The sequence below is a fragment of the Nanorana parkeri genome, unplaced genomic scaffold, assembly GCF_000935625.1.
Source record: "Nanorana parkeri isolate BGI_ZX_2015 unplaced genomic scaffold, ASM93562v1 scaffold120, whole genome shotgun sequence".
NCBI classification, from domain to species: Eukaryota; Metazoa; Chordata; class Amphibia; order Anura; family Dicroglossidae; genus Nanorana; species Nanorana parkeri.
The window spans coordinates 333769-359784 of NW_017306388.1; the positions used below are offsets into that span (position 1 = coordinate 333769).

The 26016-nt window shown below is 42.4% G+C and overlaps 1 protein-coding gene across 2 annotated transcripts in view; it reads right to left on the reverse strand.

The window, feature by feature from the left end:
* The window catches only part of LOC108784611 (proline-rich protein 5-like), a 120943-nt gene that overhangs the window by 65736 nt on the left and 29191 nt on the right, over positions 1 to 26016 (reverse strand). The window contains exons 3-7 of one of the 2 annotated variants that reach the window (XM_018553471.1): positions 20794 to 20842; positions 19032 to 19089; positions 17001 to 17092; positions 14793 to 14933; positions 2032 to 2170 (exon numbers count right to left, since the gene is read on the reverse strand). In XM_018553471.1, the coding sequence (XP_018408973.1) occupies positions 2032 to 2170; positions 14793 to 14933; positions 17001 to 17092; positions 19032 to 19089; positions 20794 to 20842 (479 nt within the window). The remainder of the gene's footprint in view (positions 1 to 2031; positions 2171 to 14792; positions 14934 to 17000; positions 17093 to 19031; positions 19090 to 20793; positions 20843 to 26016) is intronic. The other variant, XM_018553470.1, reaches the window with a different exon arrangement.

Below are 26016 nucleotides of genomic sequence, written 5' to 3' on the forward strand. Positions count from 1 at the left end.
ATTCTAGATGGATGCATAAAAACATCTGGGTTCTGGCATTTAAAATAGTTCATCCTAGAATTACTCAATGAACATTAACCTCTTGCCGTCCGCCCGTAGTAGAAAAACGGACGGACGGCACTGTTGCATTGGCGGGTTGCCGTCGCCAGACGGCATTTTTTTTCTGCTCGCGCGCGCCCCCTAGCGGGCACGCACGGGCAGAAAAGACCCGTCCAATGCGAACACCCGGTACCGGGTGTTTCACATATAGGCGATCAGCGGGTCCATAGCCGCCGATCGCCTATATGTGCTCGTTTGCGTCCGCACATCCGCCACAACCCCCCGCTCCTTGCTGATCTCCGTCCGGGCTGTGAATGCAGAAGTGATGTGTATTACATCACTAACTAACAGCTTTTAAAGCGTCGCCTAGTGCCAATTTTGGGTTTTTTGAGGTTTTGCGCGCGCACGCAATTTTAAGGCTTGACATGTTTGGTGTCTTTTTACCCAACGTGACCCCGTCTTTTATATTTTACCAAAAAATTGGGTAATAATAAATGTTTTATCATTTAATATAGGGAAACTGTTTTTTTTTTTAATTTCGGTGATTTTTCCTTAATATAGTAAAAAAATAAAACCCCCAGTGGTGAATAAATACCACCAAAAGAAAGCTCTATCTGTCCCCAAAAAAGGGTATAAAATTCATTTCAGTACAGCGCTGCATGACGGAATAAATGTCAGTCAAAGTACCGCAGCGTTCAATAGTGAAAAATGGCCTGGATGGGAAGGGGGTTTAACACCGCGGATGTCAACTGGTTAAACAGACATATAGCACACGTACCTTGATAAATGCATAGCACACTGTTTGACTTCTGTCCGCGCTCTACCGTTGTCCAGCAATCAGCATTGAAAACTGTTGGCTATTGCCAGCGACACCATGCAACTTATGGTGTCGCTCAGCCCTTCTCTTGCTAGCCATGTCTTTGACAGCATTAGAGCTCAATGGTGCGTTCAAGCAGTTTCGAGCCATGCTTTGCACTTGCTGGATGTAGATAGCATGAGGGGGCTGATGGACACCATGAATTACATGGTGCTGCTGGTAAATAGCAGCGTGAGTCAAACATGGGCGCTATGCATTTATCAAGGTACATGTGTTATATGGTTGCTCATTTGTTCATTTCATACATGGAAGGCAAACTTCCATTTTAAAATTGGTGAACTTGGGGATTTCTCCACAGCAGTCACTAGGTGGTGCCAAATCCATTCTAAGCCCTGGAATTATTTACTGCCATTACTGTATAGTAATGGCAGTAAAAGCTGAAGTTTAATCCGCTTATAGTTTGTCTTTTCTGGTTCATATTCCTCCTCATCAACATGCTAATAAAATGTTTAAATAAAATCATTCTTTTCTGATTTTAGAGCCAGTGACATCCTCGCCTGGTCCCTGTGCTGCCCTATGTAATTCTGGCAGATTGTGGCTAGTGGGAGGGGGTGGCAGGGTGCTGTACATAGCTTCCTGAAAACATGAAATCTTCAATACTTTTCTTAAGAGCCCTCAGCTCTGATGCAGGCAGTGAGATGGTTCTTGGGAAGAGTTATGTAAATTTCAAAATGCCTTGATGAAGGAGTAGGCATTGCAGGTGGCTAGTGAGTGCCCTCACCAGGGGTCTGGACAGCCTCACAGACGGGTGCGGGCGCTGCAGATGTGGCTCTCTAATTAGACGGCCGCTAGCTCCTCACTAGGGCTCCGAGAGGCCAGAGTGAGCGGCCTTCTAATATGCCTGATTAGAGAGCCGCTTCTGCCTCATCCGGCCACCCTGGATCGCCTTGGGCATACCGAGGCAATGTGGGCTGGTAAGGGCTAGCAGTGTGGGTGGCAGAGCGGTGGCAGAGGGAGGGAGCAGCACTATCTCGGGGATCCACCACTGATCTAAGGAGGCTAGTGGCGCCCCTATTTTCAATGTGGCTAGACTAAGGCTGAAAGCCAAAGAACACAACTATTAGACGTAAGGTAATTTTGCAGTTCGTAAGCTGCATTATATGACACAATCATACCTAGGATGCAGGAGGAGTGAGTAAAGGGAGCATCAGTGGAGTAGAGTCCATATGAACCAAGGTAAGGAGAGACCACCTTCTGAATAAGCGACTCCAAGTTCAGATATTCCTCTGAAACACCCTTCGATTCATGGACACCCTAGAAAACAGATTACACATCAGAGGAGTTAGGGTATTGCACGCTTAGGCATTTTTTTTCTAAGCATGGCTCAGAAAATATGGATGCCATTGGATGAGTCTGACAGCCAAGCAACTAGCATTTCAGATGGCAGTCTGTGCATTTCCCTCAGTACATGTTTCCAGTTTTAGAGCACTCCAGTATCAGACTTAATTCACAAAGCTTTAACACAATGATAAGCATCTTTAATTCAGCCATGGGACTGTAATTGTTTATCTCATTGGACCTGGCTGAAAACAACTCTCACTTTTTTTAGAGATAAAATGTATGTAAGCCCCAACAACTGAAAATGTATCTAAACCCTAACAATTATAATGAGTGTAATAGTTTAAATCTTATTGGATATGTCGGTAAACAAATGTCACTTTTTAAAGCCAAAATGTATGTAAACCCTAACAACTGAAAAAGAGTGTAATTGTTTAGGTCTCATTGGACTTAGCTGAAAACAACTGTCACTTTTTTTAAGCTAAAATGTATATACTGTATATCCTAAAAGTAAAAAAAAAAAAAAAGAATGACATTGTTTAAATCTTATTGGACTTGTGTGAAAACCACTGTCACTTTTTTAGTTTAAAATGTCACCCCTAACAATAAAAAATGTATGTATACCCTAACAATAAAGAAAGGGTAATTGTTTAGATCTTATTGGACATGTCTATAAACAACAGTCACTTTATAAAAATGTAAGTAAATCCTAAGAACATAAAAGTGTGTAATTGTTTAAAATCGTATTGAACTTGTCTGAAAACAGCTGTCAGTTTTTGAATTTTAAATGTGACCCCTAACAATTAAAAATATTAGATATTAGACCGAAATGGAAATGTCAAAACCGAAACAAAACCAAAATAAAAAAGAAATGTCAGGCCGAAACTGAAAATGTTTTTTATTTTAATTTCTTCACATTTCTTAAAATATTTGATTTTTTATAAACTTTTACATTTTTTTATATTTATTTATTCAATTTTTATTAAATATTGTTATGTTTTACTTAACTTTTTGGGGCTATTTTAAAAGGGACCCCCGGTATTTCCCTTTTAAAATAGAAAAAGGGATTGAGAACACAGAGTCCTCAATCTCTTTTTTTGTAACCCCTGTTATCAATGAACAGGAATCCTCTATACTGAGTGTTCCTGCTCATTCATAACATGAGGACAGAGTGTGATTACTATATCCACAATCAGGAATGAACAGGAGGTGATGTAGATCACTTCCCATTCATTCATAATTGAGAATAAAATAGCCATACTCTGTCCTCAAATATTTACAAATACTCATCGATCACTGATCACTGATTGCTTGTACACGCTCTCCTTTCTGACACGCTGTCACAGGAGGCTGGGCGGGGCGGGAGTAGAGCTCAGCCTCCTGTAACAGCGCGGGCTGCCTCTGCCCCCACACCGCTCTGCCGGACTGTGACAGGAGGCTGAGTGGTGTGGGAGGAGAGACGCCAGCCGCTCACAGCGCTCTCCTCCCGCAGCACTCGGCAGCCTGTCACACTTTCTCTCCTCCCCGCTGGGACACAGAGCAGAGCCCATCGGGGAGGAAAGAAAGCAGGGATGCGCCGATGTATCGGCACAAAAATGGCACTTTCGGCATTTAGCCAAAAGTGCAATTTTCAGTCGATATGTTTCGGCCGCCGATATATCGGGGCATCCCTAAAAGATATATGTAAACCATAACAATAAAAAAAAGAGTGTAATTGTTTACATCTCATTAGACCAAGCTGAAAACAACTGTCACTTTAACGTTAAAATGTATGTGAATCCTAACAAATGAAAAACAAGTATTTTATGATTTGATCAATTGTTAATGATAAGCGGCACATTAACAAACCAACTTCTCCTATTTGCTCCCTTGTGGACTTTTAAATATACTGCACATCTAAAAGTGTTTTGTTATATTTGTTGGATAAGTGAACAAACAATGCCAGTAGATTCTGCCAGAAATCCAGTGAGCTGATGATGTCTTGTACTCTGTGCCTGTGTTGCACTGAAATCTCAAGCAGTGTTACCTACACTGTCCAGTTCACTTCTCTGAACTACAGAATCCCCCCTCCCCCGATTGATATGGAGATGAGGTGTTATTATTATTATTATTATACAGGATTTATATAATGCCAACAGTTTGCACAGCGCTTTACAATATAAGGAAGACATTACAATCACAATACAATTCAAAACAAGATGGTTAGGAGGGTCCTGCCCCTGAGGGCTTCTGTAGTCCTTACACACTTATTGTCCTAGTGTGACACTGCTGCTCTGACACACATTACAATGAGTGAGTGTTGCCACCCTAGGACAGGAAGTGTGCTACTGGCAGGATCACCAGGTGAAAATAAAGGAAAAGAAGAATGTAAATAGAAAACTAAGTACTGGTAAGCTGTAATGTCTGACATTTTGTTCTTGGGTTTGGATACACTTGAAGGGCTTTTATCCAGGTGTGTTAGTTTCATGTATTGAGCCTGTAATGTATTTTTATTCCGACCCACACTCAAGTCTTATTTCATGCAGTCCAGGCTTGTGACAGCCAATTTTCACAAAACCTATAAGTCACCACGTAAAGAATCCCCTTCCAGACTAATGGAATAATTATAGATATTGCACACGTTGGATTTTCACACCACGTTGTGCCCTCTTGCTCAGAATACATCCACCAAAGAAAATGACCTTTACAGAAAGAGCAACCTTTATCTGATTTTTCGACTTTTAACAATACTGCAGCGTTTTAATTTTATCCGCAGGTATTTCAGAAGCTATTTGTATGCTAATTCTCCCTTCCAATTGCCTGGTAATTAATCGCCAGCTTTTCTGTCAGCAAAAGAAGCGTGTTTTCATTTAGGCAGCAAAGAGAGGAGGCGAAACGCAGAGCCGGCGCTAATACATCTTTAAAGAAACTGATGGATGTGGGTTTTGTTCTAGCTGCTCTCAGAGATGCAAAGTCGGGGCTTTCGATGTTTGGCCCTAAATAATTTAATGATTTCTAATTAAAACAAGTTCACTCTTCTATTTTTTTTCTCAATCAGACTTGATGATTGTAAAGTAAACTTGTCATGGGAGCAGAGGTGTATCTACTATAAAATGTGCCTATATAGGGTCTTGCTCAGCTCCTGGCAACCAGTGAGCTTGGCAGGACGCCTGCCAAAGTGAAAAAAGTCAGCTTCCTCAGTGGGTCGGCGAACATTTGTTGATCCACAGAACGGCGTCCCTCCTCCTTCAAAGCCTGCCCAGGGCATGTGCCATATCCTGGATACGCCACAGCATGGGAGTCACAAAGAGTAAAGTGGCCCTTTATCTGCAAAGCAGGCAGAATCCTCCACAGTCATATGGTACCCTTGGTGCTCTTGCCCGCCTGGTTTGCCTCTCTATACCCCAAAGATGTGGCTGTGTGCAGTGGCGTAACAATCGCCATAGCGCCGCGGCGCATTTCCCCTCAAAGCCGCTGCGGAGCTGTGTCAGTGACAGCCAGCCGCTGCCACAGATGAGAGCGGTGTTTGGAAAGAAGGATGAAGTGGGGCCCGCCTAAGAGCAACACCGCCTCCTCTTACATCACTGGCCAGCGACCTAAGAGCAGGTGGGGCCAGTGATGTAAGAGGAGGCGGGGCCCGTCGATAGCAGAGGAGGCGGGGCCCGGGGACGGAACTGGGGCCCGGCGACCACAGAGGCGGACAGCGCTGACAGGTAAGAGATCTTAGACCCTGCAGAGCCCACTATAGAGAGTCTATGGTGGGCTCTGCATGGTCACTCTCCGGTGGGCTCTGCAAGTGGCATAACTAGCAATCACGGGGCCCCATACAAAATTTTGCTATGGGGCCCTGTGATTTCTAGTTACGCCCCTGGCTGTGTGCTCACTATGCTATGTATGAATCACTTTAGAACAGGCACGGTGAGCATTCTATGCTGTCACCCCTCATATACATTTCTGTACAGGTTATGACTTTTTGAGAAGTCGAGACTTACTTAGGCTCCTCCTCTTGTCCTCATGTGATAGTGTTTAGGCCTGATGATTGGCTTCTAGAGCACCAATCACTGTATTAAAAAAAGGGGGGGGGGGCTTTTACTTGTTCCCCTCATATTTGCTAAGTCCATATGCTGGCTTCCTGGTTGTGTCTGACTGATCCAGCTACCTCACTGCATGGTCCATCAGATGGAGTCTGTCGAATTGGGAACAATAGACTTTCTGCAGTTTCTAGTCATGTTCTAGGCAGAGACCATGTGATTTTTTTCCCTAGACTCTGGGCCCTCTAGTCTCTGGGCAGAGGCGGCTCTTTAATTAGTCAAATTAGGTGGTCGAATAAGGCCTCGCCCTCCCAAGGGCCTCGCGGTCGCCTAATTCGTCCCCTGCCGGCACAGTATCTCGCAGGCGCAGCCAGGTAACATTTGAGCTCTCAGCCCTGTCGCTGTCAAACTGAGAGCTCATCCGTTTCTCCGGACCATCCACTCGGCCTTCTGGAGCTCCGCCCACCAGCCAAAGAGAAGATACATCACCCCTCCCATCCACCGCATGAGGATCTCAATCTGGCTGGGAGGGTTTAGCATCAGAGGCAGATTGAGATGTCAGCACCTGGTCCTGCATGCTCCCGCCCACGAGACGCGGCCTGCACTGCCCTGGTCGGACCGGCCTGCACAGTCCTGGTGAGAGGCGGCTTGCACATCCCCAGTGAGACCTGCTCCTGGCCCGCTCGGCATCGGTGACAAGTGGCCCACGTAGCCCTGGTAAGAATCCATAGAGCCCTGGGTGAGACCCTCGCCCTAGAGAACCCTGGTGCTGGTGAGACCCTACAGAGCCATGGTTTAAACCGGCTCTGTGCGGTCTCACCAGGGCTCTGTGGCATCTCACCAGGGCTCTGTGGGGTCTCAGGATATGTTTTACCTGCCACAGAATTTGCATTTCTCTCCACCCAGTTCTGAGTTTTTCTCTACTGCAGTCCAGTAACACTTACAGGTCTTGTCCCTCCCCAGCCTGTGACTGGACAGTAAAAAAGAGCAGCAGACTTCTGAGTTTGACTCTCTGTCACTCTGTTCTCTCCTCCTATCAGTTTTCTCCTTGCACCACAGCACTGATTGTCTCCTTGTGCTGCGTCCCCTTCTTCTAGTCTGTGCTTTGCTGTAAATGAGATGGCAAGAGGCTGATACTAAAACAATCTCAGGTACTTACACCACTTACATTAAAAATGCATGTAAGGATGTATTTATCAACTCAGAGCTGTATTAATTCAGCTCTAATGGTGGCGTGTCCTACTGATTCCTGTCGAGTGTGAATTCTAATGATGGGTTCGTGGTTGGAAATTGTGGTCTTAAGCCTCAAAGTCCGTTTGTGTTCTTCAAACAGCGGCAGGAAGCATCAGACATTTGGAAGAAGTGCCTTGTGATTCTGAGTCGGAGAAAGCTTTTCAGGGATTGTAAATAATACATGTCCTCTTTATTCTGCATTGTTACTTAAAGCTTCCTCTGACCTTTTCAAGAACGCGGCCGTGGTACGCAATGCCATGTGAAAAAAAAAGGCTTCTGGTTAATGCATCAACTCCAGATAATATCTATATATATAAAAATCCTTTTCTTGACCTTGTCGGCTTCACTTTACCAAACGCCAAGGCTGCTTGTTGAGTATTAACTCCTATATAAACACCAGACTGTAACAAATCAATTCTCAAATCCAATCATATGGGTATGTTCGCTTCCTCGAGCACCGCCATTATATAAAGACACATTCCGCTATACATTATTTATCTTGGACGAATCTATACCGAGGCTGTGGGCTGCTATCGACTCTCTGTCTTTTACAATTATACTAGCCATTGCTAGTCACCCCTTACCCCTTTTAGTGCTTGCAAGACCCCATATGTTCCCTGCCCCCCTGAGAATGCAGACATGGCCATCCCCCATTTCTCCCAAATCCGCAGTATGCAGCAAGACCCCTCCTTCATTCTTCCTGCACCTTTATCATGCAGCAAGACCCCTTCTCCATTCTTCCAAACCTTTATCATGCAGCAAGACCCCTCCTCCATTTTTCCTGCACCTTTATCATGCAGCAAGACCCCTCCTCTATTCTTCCTTCACCTTTATCATGCAGCAAGACCCCTCCTCCATTCTTCCTACACCTTTATCATGCAGCAAGACCCCTCCTCCATCCTTTCTCCTTACTCTTTTTTAATGCAGAAGGGTCTCTCCCCAATCCCTCCTTCTTGTCCCTCAGTATTAAGTAAAGTCCCTCCCCATCCCTGTTCCTCCTCCCTTAGCATGTAGTAAAGTCCTGCCATCAATCCCTCCTCCTCCTCCTCCCTTAGCGTCTAGTAAAGTCCCTCCCCCATTCCCCTTAGCATGTTGTAAAGACCCTCCTCCATCCCTCCTCCTTCTACCTTAGCATGTTGTAAAGTCCCTCCCTCATCCCTCTTCCTCTACCCTTAGCATGTTGTAAAGATTCTTCACCATTCCTACTCCCTTAGCATATAGCAAAGTCCCTCCCCATCAATCCTCCCTCAGTATGCAGTAAAGTCCTTCCCCATCCCTCTTCCTCCACCCTTGGTGTGTAATAAAGTCCCTTCCTCATCCCTCCTCCTCCCCCCATCAGTATGCATCACAGTCCCTCCTCTTCCCGCTCAGTATGCAGCTAGACCACTCCCCCATGCCTCCTCCTTCACCCTCAGTATGCTGCTAGACCACTCCCCCATGCCTCCTCCTCCACCCTCAGTATGCTGCTAGACCACTCCCCCATGCCTCCTCCTCCACCCTCAGTATGCTGCTAGACCACTCCCCCATGCCTCCTCCTCCACCCTCAGTATGCTGCTAGACCACTCCCCCATGCCTCCTCGTCCACCCTCAGTATGCTGCTAGATCACTCCGCCATGCCTCCTCCTCCTCCACCCTCCGTATGTTGCTAGACCACTCCTCCATGCCTCCTCCTTCACCCTCAGTATGCTACTAGACCATTCCCGCATCCCTTCTCCTCCAGCCTCAGTATGCAGCTAGACTACTCCCCCATCCCTCCTCCTCCACCCCTGCTATGTAGCTAGACCATTCCCCCATTTGTAATTCAATCTTCATGTTCTCAGTTGTATTTCAGAAACTTTCTTCCCAGTGTTTCATAATACTTTGTGTCATTCTAACTGCTGGGTTTTCCAAATTTTCTGGTTTTACTAGTCATCTGTACACACACAGAGCCCCTATGTGTACACAACAAAATGTCTGCTGGAAACACCCAGACAGGACTGTGTAGTCTAACTGTGCACAATGCAGCACAAAGCAGTGGCAAGAGAGCATAAAATCATGTACAGTAATACCTTGGTTTAAGAGCATAATTCGTTCCGGAAGCATGCTTGTAATCCAAAGCACTTGTATATCAAAGCGAATTTCCCCATAGGAAATAATGGAAATTCAGATGATTCGTTCCACAACCCAGAAATATTCATATAAAAATGATTACAATACAATACAGTAATATAATATAATACTGTACAAAATATAAAGAAAGATAAACCGATTACCGGTACCTTCGTGGCTGGTGTGAGGGGGACAAGAGAGAGGAGGATTATTGTGTAGGACGACTTTCACTATCACTAACGGAATCACTGCTATCTCTCGGCTCAATGGAATCTTTTTCATTTCGTGAAACCTTAACAAGGAATCTATCCAATGTGACATTGTGTTGTCGTTAAAGAGTCTCATCGCTCGCACTGCTACAGCCTTATTCGGGTGGCGCTTTTCTACAAAATTTTGCTCTTATTGCAAGACATTGCTTGTAATTTTTCAGAAATGTTTGCTTGTCTTGCAAAACGCTCTCAAACCAAGTTACTTGTAAACCAAGGTATTACTGTAGACAGGTTTGTGGGTTTCCCTGTCCATTAGGTAAATGAATGGAATGCCTGAGCTGGAAAATCATTTGATGATGTGAATCTATAAAAGGCAAGTGTTATACTTTATATACATCTATACATATCTAAATGAGAATATCAGTGTGTGTAAAGCGTTGCTGTGTTTCCATCTGGCAGATTAGTGCCGGTGAATGTTGTAGGTTATGAAGAAGAAGAATGCCATCTCTAGGGCCCTCGAGAAAACATTGAGCGCAGCACTCGACTTATAGAGTCTCTCCTGATGTGAATTGAACGTTTGCTAAAGGGTGACTTCCGGTGACAGCCACTCAGAAACAAAAGCTCTCTGTGTCCGGCCGCTGACCCCTTTTCATATCCTGCTCTCCTCTGAAGAGTCTCTCTCTCTTCCTGAGGACAAGTGGAACCCCAACCAAAACTGGACAATAAATCTACATCCTCCATGCAGCAAAGCAAACTTAAACATACTGTAAATTGTATCTTTTTTTTTTAATGGAGTATTAAATGGATAAAACCATTTTTACTTTTGCTGTCTGGGTCCCATTAGGGAGAATTTACATCACTTTGAGCCCATTCACAGTGTTTCATTGCAGTGTGTTCATGCACATGTGTTAACGTGCATTGCATTAGGCTGCCATGGGCTGCCAACCCACCACAACAAATTTAAAACATGTATGGCCCTCTTTTTTTAGCAACGCAGCGCACCACAATGCACTGTATAAGCATTGTGTTGCCACTGGCATAGAGTGTCCTGATGGCAACCAAATAAGTTGTCACAGTACTGCGGGTGCGAGCTTGGAGCGGTGGCTACTTTATACCAAACACAGGGATTGGTATACAAAAGGGAACAAAAGTAGCCACCCTCCAGAAGGAAGGACAGTATCAGCACCAATTCAGAGATGATTTGAGGATCTATGGCCAAGGGATACACAAATAAAATATATTTGTGTTATTAGTTAGGATAATTGAATGCATTTTTAAGATTTAACTCCTGAGTTCCTGAGTATAGTGTCACTTTAAATTCATGTTGCATGTGTTAATGAAAAAACAGTAAAAAATAAAGTGTATCCTTAAAATGAAGACAAGGCAAACTTTTCTAATTCCAGTCTGGCAATATTTAGATTCTATGATGTACAAAGACTGTACTATACAGTATAACATAATATACAAACGGCACTTCACTATGAAATCCCTTGCTGAACCTCTCTCAGAAACATTGGTAAAATTCACGCCTCCCCCCCCTCCCCTGACCATTTCCACATATGTCATTCATTACATTCTACTGCAAGATCACATGATGAGTGACACTTGAGGTTTTATATAACACTATATAAACGTCTTACTGAGAGTTCATGTAAGACGCTGCGTCATCACAATAGCTGTGTTTTAATTTCAATCATCTGCAATATATGTTGGTTGGCCAATCATCTTTGTGAGTTCTGATTTGCTGTAGGCTGGCTGCGATGTGTACACATATATCTAGGTGTGTTACAGCACTATCCTCGGAGCCGTGTTCCTTCCACGCAGTCGAGATTCTAATCTAGTTCAACAAACACTTACTGCGATTTTTTTTTTTTTTACCAGAAATTCCTAGATACGTTTTACAGTACTCGTGTCTGTTTTATGTCAGTGCAAGCAAAACAAACGTAACGTTTCAATGACTCATATTCTCTTTGAATCAACAATGATCAATTTAATTACCCAGAACATGAAGTGTTTAGCCTGAAATACCAATAACACGCCAATCAGCCAGGAGATGTCAAAGATATCTTAAAGAGACCCTGTCACCAGACCATTCATTTCAACAACAAACTTCCCTTAAGATTAAACGTGCATGTAACGTATTTTATTCATTATTGTATTCATTTATTTATCCCCTTGGGTAGACAACCAATAGCCCTGAGACTGCTGCTGGATGTCACCATGGATGTGATGTCAGCAGCCCCAGCAGACTTAGAGGTTTCACTTTATAGTATTCCCCTTTTGCTTCTCCCCTGAAAGCTATAAAAAGGTTATGTAGGGAGGCTAGGGAGCGGCAAAGGAGCTGGGTCAGCACAGAGAGTAATTAGACACTCCCAGAAGAGAGGAGGGTGAGGAGGTACAGGGGTGGGGGGTGTGCTAGGGAACTGACACTTTCTGCTGTGCCAATTTCCTAGCAAGTCACAATGGCACACTGCAAGTCAACAAAAAATTGTTTACGGAACACTCCAAGTTAGCATTTAAAATATCTGATTTTTCTACAATTCTTTAAAGGGTATCGTTGGTCAAAAACTCAAAATGAATATGTAGTTTTATACTAAATTTCTATCCCACTTCTAATAACCATACTGATCTAGAAGCCTGCTGTCTGAACTACACTCAACGTCTGAACAATGTATCAATGTATGCTTACTGGAAGAAATGCATGATGGGATATGCAGCCTTGAGAAATGGAGATTGCATCACATCAAGCAGCAGGGAAAGAGGCGCAAAGCACACTGGAAATCCAGGAAGGTGTTGGAAGTGATGGGCAGATGGAAGGCAGCACTCACTACATAAAAGGGATTTTTCCAAGTAAGCTTTGATTAGATTATCAAAAATTCCTATTACAATACTGATGTTATAACAGGATAGTATGTGCTGGGACTTTAGAACTCCTTGGTGACTGGGTCTCTTTAAAGGTCATAATAATGAGAAGCTTTTCCCAGGAACTGTTTGCCGAATCAGTTTTTTATCAATTCCTTTCATGCTTGGGTGGTTTTCAACTGTAAAACCCGCCAACAAAACCCGTTATTCCAGCGGTCAAGGTCACAGTAATGTGCAGTTTAAAAAAAATAGGGCTGCCAATCAGTGCTTAAAGCCCAACTTCAGCCATATCTTCTTTTTGTCACACCTATGTGTATTAATGTGTGCACTGTTAACACACATTAACGCTCACGGTTAGAGCTGGTGCTAGTTCACATGCATGAGGTGCATTGATTGAAAAAGGTAATGTCTGTTTTTTGATGCATGGATGTATATTAAAGGATCTATTGATGGGAGTGGCAGCAGCACACGTTTACAAATGATAACGCACATTTCCAAAGCAACAAAAAGAAATGCAGGAAAACACAGACGGATAGGTGTGAAGCCAGCCTCATGGATAAAATGGGGGAAAACCAGAACTTTTGCCAAGTTTTTTTATTTTTGGTGTCTGTGGCTTCATTGGGAAGATGTTTCCTCACTTCCTGTCCCTGTGACTACCGAACAAGAAATTATGGGAACGGCTGTCACTTGGAGAACAAAGTACGGTACATCAAATGACTCTTAATTCAAAGATGGATTTTTTGTGATTGTTGCAATTATATCCAACGCATTTTGAGGTTTTAACATGTCCCTTCACCAGGGCTTTAGGTGAGAATTATTAGTGTATAGTACAAGGTACCATCATTGGTACCATGTAAGTTTCTGTACTGGTTAAATGTCACCAACTCAGAGAAAAAGATCTGCACTTAGATAAGAGCAAAACACCAGCTAAAAAAAGGAGCAAGGCACAGGCAGCAATAAGAACCTGAGAGACATTCTAACCCTTCTCCCCTCTATAAAAATAGTGTTTTTGTTGCTGTCTGTGTCCTCATTGGAGAGATTAAAATGTGAAATATCACCAACACACTGTTGTAACAATAAAAAAATAGAGGATTTATTTGTTTCAAAATGATGCAACATTTCAGGGCCACTGAGGAACCCCTTCCTCAGGCACAGTGACATGTAGCAATAAATAGCACACACAGTTTTAAATAGCCCAGAACCATCAATCACAGCCCCCCATTGCTGCAGGACCGTGCCTCAAACCCCAAACCCAACACTTAAAATCTAAATTCAGTAATCTACTACAAAAAGAATGGGCCAACGAACATGGTCACATAGATTTAAATGATAGGATTCCATAATACCTCAGATCGCCAGCATAAAAATTAGGAGATTGCAAGATAACATCCCAAAATGGGTACTACCTCTGCCAGGCGTCACTGTAGTAATGGCAACCTTCCCACAATGCCCAAAACCGGATAAGAAAACCGCAACAAAAATGTGTATAAGACCACACCTACTGCTGGTGCTGCAGCATGCATGCCCCTACGTAGACTCTATTGTAAAGCAATAGGCACCCAAATTAGGTTATAACCCTTCCCAGGTCTATCCAAATTTACTGGAATAAGGCTTTAAAGCAAACCTTTCACAAGATAGGTAGACAGAGATGGTAGACATTGCCTGGGTTTGTTCAGAAGCTGTTCAGAACAATAATATAAAACCGTACACCGCATACATATTTCCCTATAGTTAATATAATAAAAAAAAGTGCTGCAGCCTTTAATTATAAGTGCATCTGAACTTACAGTTTTCCCTGTCCCACAAATACCTGTTGACCTGCCAGTGAAGTCCACCTAATACAGCTTACTGTGATGGTGTGGTAATGATGCTGCACTGCTCCTGAATTCAGAGCAGAGTTGTCACTCTCATATAGGCTGTGCCTGCTTACACTAGAGTGGAATGAAAAACTGTTGCAGGGGGCATGGCTATCACCATTGTTACAATGAATTCACAAACCTGTAGCTTGCAGTGTTTGGCAGGGGGAGCATGTTAGACCCTCACTCAGGGAAGGTAAAGGAAACTTTTTATTTACTTTATGAGGCTTGTATATCACATATACTGGGTTTGGTACTTGTTTGGGTTGTCATACAGGAGCCTTTAGTTCTACTATAAATTTAAAACATATTCATGGCTGTGCACCTTTAATTCATGTACCTGAAGTATTAGCAGCATCTGAATAATGGAAGGAGGTACACGAGCTCGCGGCCGGGATAAGGCATCATCCAGTTTTAGATTTAGGGTTATTATGTTTCTAAAGTGTATCAGAGCCAGCTGTCGGATGGAGGGTTCCTTCCCCTGAAAAGAAGAAGACAATATCAAAGTCTTTCAGCTCTAAAAACAAACCTTTTAGAAGTCACTTTTTCAAAAACTCTATGTACAGGTGGGGCCACCAAAAATGTGTGTGTTTCCAGTGTAGGTTGGTTTCATTTGCAAAAAAACATGTGTGCAGCCACAGTGATGGACAAATCTAAAAGAGAAGATGCTGAGTGATAAAAGGCCCACTGCAAAGCTGGCCATAGACATGGACATGCCCTAGAACAGTCTCACAAAGCACTTCCAGCTTTGTCGTGGAAAAATGTTGAATGCTGTTTATGGCCACTCTAAATCTTAGGAGAAGACTGATGCAGCCTAGCTACTAAGGTTTGATCAGTGAACCTTAAAGTGGAACTTTACCCATATCTTAAAAATAACAACAAAGACACCTTTAGAAATGTTTAGTAATGACATTCTACTAACAGATACTTCTAGATAATTGCCGGCTTTGCATTCCTTGCATACCTTATTTTTCTTTTCTTTCCCAGTCTTCTGACAGTGGCCATGTTTACTAAGGGCAGATTACTAGCTTTCCTATTACTTACTGAAAATCTGGCACATGTGACTAGAGATGTGACTAGGACATGTGACCATGCACATCATTTCAGGGGAGGAAAGTGCCTTTCCCTGAGATCTCATGACACTTTCCAGCAATGCTCTGCTGATGACAAGGCAATCCCAGTATGCATTGCTTTGCCAAACTACAGTCATTTTGTCCGTGCCCAAGTGAATGTTCTGCAGGTGTAAGTATTTCAAAATCACAGCATTTTACACCTGACATGTCTATGTTATTATTAATCATCATACATAGAGTGATGCATTTGTAAAATTTGATTTTTGAGTGTAAAGGTCCGCTTTAAGAGAACACTCCGCCTCTGTCATGGCCATGTTTATAGTTCGTCAGGTTAGTAGACTTGATGTTAGAGATATTGCTAGACCCTGGTACTCAGAGCACATGAGTGTTTCTTTGTAGTAATTGTCAGTTCTAAACAAACATATCAAGGTTTTCTGAACTTTCATTCATACATTTTTGTTTGTTTAAGCAGTTGTGAACCAATGAAGACTTTTTACCAACAAATACCAACAAAAGTCATTCTGAAGTTTCAGTTTACTTCCATTTGGCTTAATTTTGGTATAAGATGTGGAAGCAAGAACATCGGAAAGAACTTTTGAGGGCCATTTGCGACTTTGGGTTACTTAGCATTGGATCGGTGTCAGCAAAGGGCCACAGAAACAATTGAAGGAAAGTGAAGAGAGAAACAAAAGAGACCAAAGAGAGGGAAGGCAAAAAAAGAGAGGAGAAAGAGAAAATATATTCTGGAGGACAAGTAAAATCCTAACCAACTTTTTCCATAGTATATTACAAGCCCCACAAACAGAATTGAATTTAGGTGACTAGGGGTGCCTCAGGTCTTTTAGGAACTTAAACACATTCCTGCTTGATGTATTCAAGTTTTTAGAAGAGAAACTGTTCTTGTAGCCTATAGCACTAGAAAGATTCCTCCTTTCATACCAATGTATTGCTTTAGAAATAGAATCTAATCCGTTCATCTGGACACCATGAATTGTCCTTCATTCAGACATTCAACCTCCAACAAGATGTCCAGCTTAAAAGTGACGTAGGAGTTAAATCTTAAATATACATTCAAGTACTTTCACTATTAACCCAAATCTATCTTATTTGTGCTTCACTCAGCTGTAGATCCTCAAATCATCTCTGAGGTCATGCTGACACTGTCCTTCCTTCTGGAGGGGAGCTACTTTTGTTCCCCATGGTCCCTGTGTGTCATAAAGTAGTCACCGCTCTATACTCACTTCTGTGATAGACTACAGTCTCAATACAAATTAGTAAACTAAACGTGAGATTGTAGTCCATTACAGGAGCAAGCTTGGAGCGGTGACTACTTTACACCACACACACGGACAGATTCTAGCTGAAGAAAGGGATCACTGTACATACTACTATGCATGTCTAACTTATTGTACAAAATGAAGGATAACCCATGTAGGATATTAAAACAGTGGAAGGTTTCGTAGCAAATTGTTTACCTGGACGGGGTAGAAAATAGCCTGGAGCATTGGCAGGACATCACTGAAAAAGAAATCCCAAGTCTCTGCTAATGAGTCCAGGAGTTTCTGACCTGTAACACACAGATAAGAAGAGCTTGTAAGCAGAAATAGGTTAACCTTATCACATCCATACTAATACTTATTATTGTATTGTATTGTAATTGTTTGGCAATCACAGGGAAATCATAATCATTTAACTCCAGTGGTGTGAGATGCATGGGTGAATGAAGTGCATCATAAAACAACGTACATGAATGTTGCCATGGCAGTATTGGAAGACTAGGTTATAAAAAAAAAAATAGGATACTGTAGTGCCCAGAAGTTGGAAGGAAAGGAAGAATTACAAAGATCAAGTCTATCCATTCACACGGAGGCTCCATTAACACTGGAGCGGTTGTCCGCACGTATTTGGCCAGCCCGCTCTAAACAGAAAAAATAATGCACTTTAAATGTGCATTGTTCAGACATTTGCAGCGGCCGCATGGTACAAAACGAGCTGAATCAGTTGTTTCACATACAGCGTTTGCGTCTTCTGCACCGAAAACCACGTAGGAAACATAGACGCTATATGTGAATGGTTAGATTTGTGGAGGAATCTGCACAGTTAGACAGCCACAGCACTTGCCTCTGTTGAGCTGAGTATTGGCAACATTTCAAAAGTAATTTAAGCTGTGTAGGCCTAGCATTACAAGGATTGTCCCCAACGTGCCTAAACAACACCTTTAAATCTAGTAGAATGTTTCTTTTTAGGCATCATTCACACGAGAAAAGGCCGGCACGTACAGCTCCATGCTGCGAGCACAGCTGTATTGGGCAGCTCCCGGGAAGGACAGGTGCTGCGTGTGAGTAGTACGCAGCCCCTGTCCTCCTTTATGGGAGTACGCTGCCGTACACCACCCTACACTCACCCGCCCTGCACGTCCGTGCGGGTGTCTGCACTCGTACGTTGACAGGATGGATCCTGTCTGCGTCCGAGCTGGGACACCGGCAACCGTACGAACATGCACTTGGGGTGAGCGTAGGGCGGCGTACGGCCGCATACTCCCATAAAGGAGGACAGGGGCTGCGTACTACTCACACGCAGCACCGGTCCTTCCCGGGAGCTGCCTGATACGGCCGTGCATGCAGCATGGAGCTGTACGTGCCGGCCTTTTCTCGTGTGAATGAGGCCTTAAGGGTCAATCCACAAAAAGGGATATTTTAATTACAGGTGAATCTTTACAAGTCTCCTGATGTCTTCTTATCTCCCTTGGGGGTGGTCTCTACTCCACTGTATGGCCGTTTTTGCCTGGCTTGCGTATTGTTTTGTTTTTCTGCTCACCCCAGATTGAAATGGTTTTTCTCTCCAACATCCACTAAAACAAAAATACATTTTTTGGATTGAATGAAGAAGAGTTGAAAAACTCTGTTAGTTTTTTATTGCTGTCTGTGTCTCCAGTGGGGAGCTCCACACATGCTGTTTTCACTTTTGATCAACACAAAAAGTGTAAACAAAATATTTTAATTTGTCAGCAAGTGAAAATGAAATCTTTCAATGACAACTGTTCTGGTGACAAATGAGATTTGACCTCGAGGGCTTTTGAGGGAATTCTACTCAATCTACTCTTGTGGCTCAGGGATAGGAATTGAGGGTAAATCTCTCCAATGGGCACATAGACAGCAATATATCAATGACAGGTCTTCTAACCCTTTCACTCTCTATCCAAATTTAATAAAAAAGTTCCACTTTTAAATATTCCTTTAGGACTACTTAGGACATACTAATAGATCCTCAGAGCAGATATCCAGCCTTCATCAATAGGCAGCTGCTCCTTCATTGTCCAATTACGTGCTGGGGAAGGTCCTGGATCAGGCTGTATGGTTTACTGCAGTGTTGTCTGCAAAGAGGTCCGGGTCCTTGCTGTGCTGTCTAGCAAGTCAAGCCCGGCTGAACTGTAATTAATACGCTTTTAACTGTTTGCCTAAAGTTTAGATTTGCAGTAAATGTGGATGTGAAGCAGCTCTGGTTACCTTCATAAAAGCGAATCTTGTCTCGAAGAATCACCATTCCCTTAGTGAGAAGTTGGTTCTGAAAAGTCAGAAAGTATAATATGAAAATTAAGACTTGAGATGCATACACGGGGATCACCTGCTCAGGGCTTCCAGGTATCATCCAGGCACTGCTGTGCAGCAACAGTCCACCCCATTCCCTTCTTTGCTGTAACCCGCTGATCTGGGAACTTCTTTAGTTATCTTGTTTGTAATGAAGAATAAATACTGGCAAACATAGTTAATGCAAGCTTCTCACTACCCCACAACCACCAATAAGATTTAAACTTGCCTTGGAAGCTTGGATCTGATAGGTGATACATCACGTAAAGAGAGAGGAAACCACAGAAAAGCAGACCCACCATACCCACCTGAGGCACTCTGGAATTCAGTGACGTATTTTGCAGAGAACTCCGATTATAGTAAGATGAGTGCAATTTCTTATTTTAGCACAATCACAGTGTTTCCTGGATAGTAGTAAAGTGCACCCGAACACAGGTTATATAGTTACATAGTTACATGGTATTTGAGGTTGAATAAAGACATTTGTCCATCAAGTCCAACCTATTGTGTGTGTGTGTGTGTGTGTGTAGAAAACAGCACACTCTTCGACGCTCACGGTTCCGATGACAGATTACCCTGTCAGTCCGCCCTGATGATGGAGTCTCCCACCACCAGGATCTGCCTCTCCTGTCCCTCCATCCTGCTCCCGTCCTCGCCGGAGCAGATAGAGGATGCTTCCTGCTCCAGCAGAGTCCCCCCTGAACTGATGTCCCCAACATCCTGCAACTTGGCAAATTTATTGGGATGAATCAGATCAGGGCTGACCTCTCTAGCACTCTTCCCCCTCCCCCGCCTTCTAACAGTGACCCAGCTTCCCACCTCGGGATCCCGCTCCTCCAACCCCCCCTTCCTCAGCCTGACCCCCCTCCACGACAGCCTGGTGCGTTAAGTCCAGACTCTTTTCCATGTTGGTTATGCTCCTTAGTGTTGCCAGTTTGATGCTTAGATCCAGAATCTGGGATTTTTTTTTTTTGAACATTAACACTTTTACACAATCTTTACAAGCAGTAAAAGAGCTTTAGGCACCTTTCACACTTGCGATTAGGGCTATATGTGAATTAAGGTAAGATAAAGAAAGGTAAACGGTGGAAGTCCATTTACATCCAAAAAGCCTCTAACAGCTGCCATCAGCCTGTCATTGCTTTGTATAGGTTACGTGGCAACAGCTACTGGTACACACCTATCATTCTGGCCCCAGGAATTCACAGATTCTTGCCGCCAGAAACTTCACATAGCCCCGATTGCAAGTGTGAATGGGGCCTGAAAACAAGGCCTCATACACCTCTTTAGCTTTATGTACTGTGGAGTAGTTCAAGCTTAACGATCACTACAGAGACTCTAAAGTTAGGTGTCTGACAGTTTCTAACAGCACCTGCTGTGTGTTTACATAAGAAGTCTGGCAGGCTGCCAAGTCCCTACTGCCGGAGGAAATAAGGAGAGAGAAGCTGCGATTTCTATGCCTCTATTGTGAACTTTGCAGATGAATTACACTGAAATACCTATAGCCACAGAGGTGTAGAGGGCTTTGTAGTAAAGTGATTTTACTGCTTGTTTGAAAATATGCAAATACTTAGTGTGCATAGTCTGGGCACAGGTTTGTTTTACTAGCTGTACAGTGTTTTATTTGTTGGCTGAATATGTAAAAAAAAAAAAATGCTGGATGACATTTTAATGCCCATACCTGAAGGTATTCAGTGAAGAAAGAGCCTAGTTCAGTTTTCAGAAGCTGCCTATGGAAGAAACACAAGCCAAATGTTATTAGACAAAGAATCAGTATAACACTTGTCTACATCTGCCATTAAAGGAAAACTACACAGAATTTTAAGAAACACAAAGGTTTAACTCATTAGCATCAAGTTTACATTGAAGTAATGTTAAATGACTTTCAAACATGCTTAAATGCGCATATTTTCATGAAGGTGTTTCTTATACAAACTTTTATATTCCTCTTCTATTGGCTATCTTTCAGATAGTGCAACTGGTGGTACTCCAGCTGATTGATTGCTGAGAGTTTGAGAAAAAAGCAACTACAAGCATAGCCACATGGACAGTGTTATTTTTTGAGTCTGACCTGATCATACACCTTACAATCTGACTAAACAATGTGCCCTAGATCTACTAACCATTGTGTAGTAGAAGAGGGTCTAATTATGCAGCGCCAACAAAGATAGTGGACAAATTAAGTGAATGTGATTAATTTAAACAATACTGTGAACAATACACAATTAATTAAACAATGCACTTTTTTTACACGATTCACAGTGCATTGTTTAATTAATTGTGTATTGTTCACAGTATTGTTTAAATTAATCACATTCACTTAATTTGTCCACTATCTGAATGAGATTAATTAGCTATTGCATATTCAGATTACAAAGTGTACAAAGCTATAGGGTTTTAAAACATTCCCATGAGTTGACAAGATATTTTCTATACTCTCTATCTAAAGCCATAACTTTCCCCGAAATGGAACTATAGCCATTTTGCAAAAAAATGCAAAAGTAAAGTTTTCTTTATTATAAACATACTGGGCCAGATAAACTAGGATTGAGTTGTGGAGGAAGGCGACCTGTGCATTGCATGTCAAATAAACTATTATGCAGCAGCACACAGAGTTTATTTAAAACAGGAATGTTTAACTCTATTGCACCATTATCCTCATAGCGCACTACTACACACTTCTATGGTGCCAAATATCGACAAACTCATTTTTTATTTAGCGCAGCTTAAGAGACTATTCACACTTGGGGATTTTGTAACATCTGGCGCACTTATTGCATCTTGCTTTTCAAACCCTTGAAATTATTATTTGGCACATTATGGACTTTGTGACAAATATTTGAAGCACTGACAACTCTTTATCTGGCCCACTATGTTTCTTCTGCAATCCTGAATCTTCTATTGTGTCTTCACTGAGCAGTGCATGTATGTACAACTCCAGCATCTGCCGGGGCATAGGATGAATGAACTCCTGTGTACATGTGCAGGAGATATGTCATCCTGGGCTGGTCAAACAAGATGGCCAAAGATGCCAAACTCAGAAGAAGCCGGGCAGAAGATGTCAGAGGAGGTAAGGGAGCTTGCTGGAGGGGAAGTGAGTATGTTTCTGCTTTATGTCTTGGCTGCTGTGGGGAAAGATTAAAACCTCTGTCAAGTTTTTGTTGCAGTCTGTGTCCTGGGAAGATCTTTCATCTTTATTTGTCCTGGCGACCATTTGTCATCAGAAATGAAAATGATTGGAAAGTCCTAAATCTTGTGGGTTTTTTTTTTTTACAGGAACGGGACTTGAGGGGAAATCTTCCAGTGGGGACAATTGTTGTATGTTATAACTCTCTAAGAAAAGCGTTCCCTCACTTTGGAGAGGTGTCCTCTTCCTATTCTAACAATAGGATACCAGGAGAAGGAACATTTTCCAAATGGGAAACAGACAGTAAAATAAAAATAAGGTTCCATCCCTTCCATACTCTAGCTGAAACTAAAATTTAAAGGAAAGCTCATATAGGAGAATTATGCTAACGGTCATTGCTGCTGTTGGAGCCTTGCCCTTTCTCGTGCTAGGTGAACCTCTAGGTGGCTGCATTTTATAAACAGTTGCATCAGTTTAAATATATGTATTCTCACTTGAATTTTAGTGTATTAGTGAGTTTCTTCCAGATCTGTGCAGTAATCTAGAATGAAACAACTTTGCCTTTGTACAAGAGTTTCTCATAAGTGTTATAATTTGTTTTGTTTAGTAAGCAGTCACAGCCTGAGTAGAGAAGCCTGTCCCCTGCCATCATGCTGCAAAGAAGCGTGAAATCTTTGTGGAAGCCGTGGCCATTCTGCAATGGTCAGACATGCCTCCTGTTGCGTCAGAGCTAGAGCTCTCCAATTAGCCGAGGGCATGAGATTTGCCAAGGCAGAGCTATGAGGTGTGTTGAACCTCTGCAGAGAGACCACTGCTTCCACACAGAGAATAAGGATCCTTCTGTGCAGCATGCTGGCATGGGACAGGCTTTCCTACTCAGGTGGTGGCTGTTTTTTTTTTAAAGAAAACCAACTGTAAGGGTATGTTCATACCACAATGCATTGTAAAATGTACAGAAAATGCATGCATGCTCACCTGCTTTGGCATGTGGTTAGCATTGCGTTTTTGTATGCCTTGCAAACAGGTTTTTTACATGCGTTTCTTTTACTTAAATACCGTTTATTTATGAGTGGTATTGACACACATTGTGTTGACATAGGTTCATGTGCACTGCAAATAAATGCTGCCTGCTCTACATTCATCAAATGCACATCAATGCTACACAATGGTGTGGACTAGATTGCAAATCATTCATTTTTATTGCCTATGTGTACTCGAAGTAAAATTTTTGTTTGTTACCATGTTTCCACTGTCCTAAATTGTTTATGCTTGTCTACCAGCAGTTGGTTACCTTCAATTCCAGTGCAGACACCCCATTGGCTAACTGCGAAATGTGAACATTTTAAGTGACAACACTGATACTTCAAGACCTTGTACAAACATAAGGAAAAAACACTTGTGATAAATGCTGTTTACACTGTTAATTAGTCGACTGTCCTGCTTTACACTACATATTTGCTGGGAGGCAGGAGTTGGACCCAGCAATGTGTAAGATTGGCCCTAAATATTCCACGGTAATAGGAAGTGAAAAACCCCCGGCCATAAAACATAATAACACATTTATGTGATGATAACCCGAGATGTATAAAGAGTCCTTCACACACTAAACTTTCCAATAGCTGAACGGTGACTGTTCAAAAAGCTATAATAAAATAAACCAATAAATGTTTTATGACTTAATTAAACCTTTTTTTAAGGTCAGATTTACAGGAAAAATAAAACCAGAGACTTCCAAGAAAGAAATATAAGCCGTGGTGGTTATGGTCAGAGGCTCCGGAAATTTCTGTGCGGTTCCTGTCAGCGGGTTCTTGAGAAGGAGAGACAAGGCCAAATATATGTTGAGAAATTTGGACGATGGAGGGCTAATCCCCCAATTCTTATTGGCGTGGATGGGCTGACAGTCAATTGGTTGTTATACTGAAAAGTACCCCATCTTGTTTATTGCTGGAAACAGCGAGTGCCAGTTAGTCATTCTTCAGGAAAAGCAATATGGTAGCTCCTAACAGTACCTCATAAGTGTCAGTTGGACCCAAGTGTCAGTCATTCTTCTGGGAAAGCCATATGATGGTTCCTTGTAGAACCTAATAAGAGTCAGTTAGCCCAAAGAGGCAATTAGCAATTATTTTGGGGAAACTATATAGTGTCTGCCAGTAAAATGTAATAAGTGAGTTAGTTCTATGTGCCAGTTAGCCATTCTTCTGAGAAAGCAACAGGGTAGCTCCTAAGAGACCCTATTAAGTTTCAGTTAGTCATAAGCATCAGTTAGTCATGCTGCTGGAAAAAACAAAACATATGGTGGCTGCCAGTAGAACTTAAGAGGTGCCAGTTAGCCCTCGGTATCAGTTAGTCATTCTTCTGGAAAAGCAATATTGTGCCTTCTAGTAAAAGCTAGGTGTCTGTTATTCATAAGTGTTAATAAACCATTCTTTAGAGAAAACCATATGGTGGCTCCAAGTGGAACCTAATATGAAACAGTCAGTCAGTCAGCTATTCTTCAGTGGAAGCATTATGAGAACTCCCAAATTGAACCGAATAAGTGTCAGTTAGTCCTACATATCAGTTAACCATTCCTCTGGGAAGAAAATATGGTGGCTCCCAATAGAACCTTATAAGTGTCAGTTAGTCCTAAGTATCGGTTAGCCATTCTTATGGGAAAATCATATTGTTGCTGCCAGTAGAACCTTATAAGTGTCAGTTAGTCCTAAGTATCAGTTAGCCATTTTTGTTGAAAAATCATATGGTGGCTCCCAATAGAACCTAATAAGTGTCAGTTAGCCCTAGGCATGAGTTAGCCATTCCTCTGGGAACAAATATGATGGCTCCCAATAGAACCTAATAAGTGTCAGTTAGTCCTAAGTACCAGTTATCCATTCTTATGTTAAAAGCATATGGTGGGTTGCAAGTTGAACCTATTACTTGTCAGTTAGTCCTAAATATCAGTTATTGAACATCGCTAACCTGAGCTTTGTTTTGGTAAACAGTTAACTATGTGGGTTTGTTTCTATTTTAATAACTGGCAGTTAGTCCTAAGGCTCCATTCACACCTAGACCTTTTGTCGCTCACAGCTGAGCACAACAAAACGCTCAAGACAAGGAATCCCATTTATTTCTATGGCCCCTGTTCACACCTGAGCGTTTTAAAGTTGCACAAAGTTTCCCATTGAAGTCTATGAAACCAGAAAGTACTGTAATCTGCCAAAAAATAGCACATGTACTTTTCCAAGATGTTTTTCTGCTTGCAACAAAAATGCTCAGGTGTGAACAGGGGCCATAGAAATGAATAGGATTCATTGTCTTGAGTGTTTTGTTGCACTCAAAACAAGCAAACGGGATTTTTTTTTTGTCATCCTAACCTCTGAGCGGCAAGACACCTAGGTGTAAATGGGGACTGAGTGTCAGTAAGTCATTCTCCTGGAATGGTAGATCCTAATAGAACTTAAAACAATAGCTGCCAAATCTATAAATTTGAGGAAACCCTAAACTGATTGCAGGAGCTTTTAACCCATATGCAGTGTTCCTCTTGAGTTATACCAACATTTTGTAAGACTGCAGCTTACGCACTGACTAGTGAGTACTGGAGAAGTATTATCCACATTCCTTGCAACAAATATTTTAGGCAGCCATTCTCACTAAGAGCATGCTACCCTCTCACAATTGATCAGAAGACCCAGTGTTCAAACTCTTAAAAATTAGAACAGGTCTACACTTTGGGGATGTGTCAGAAGGGCAATTCTGCTGATGAGTGAGAGACTCCGACTGGAGTCTCTCACTCACTGG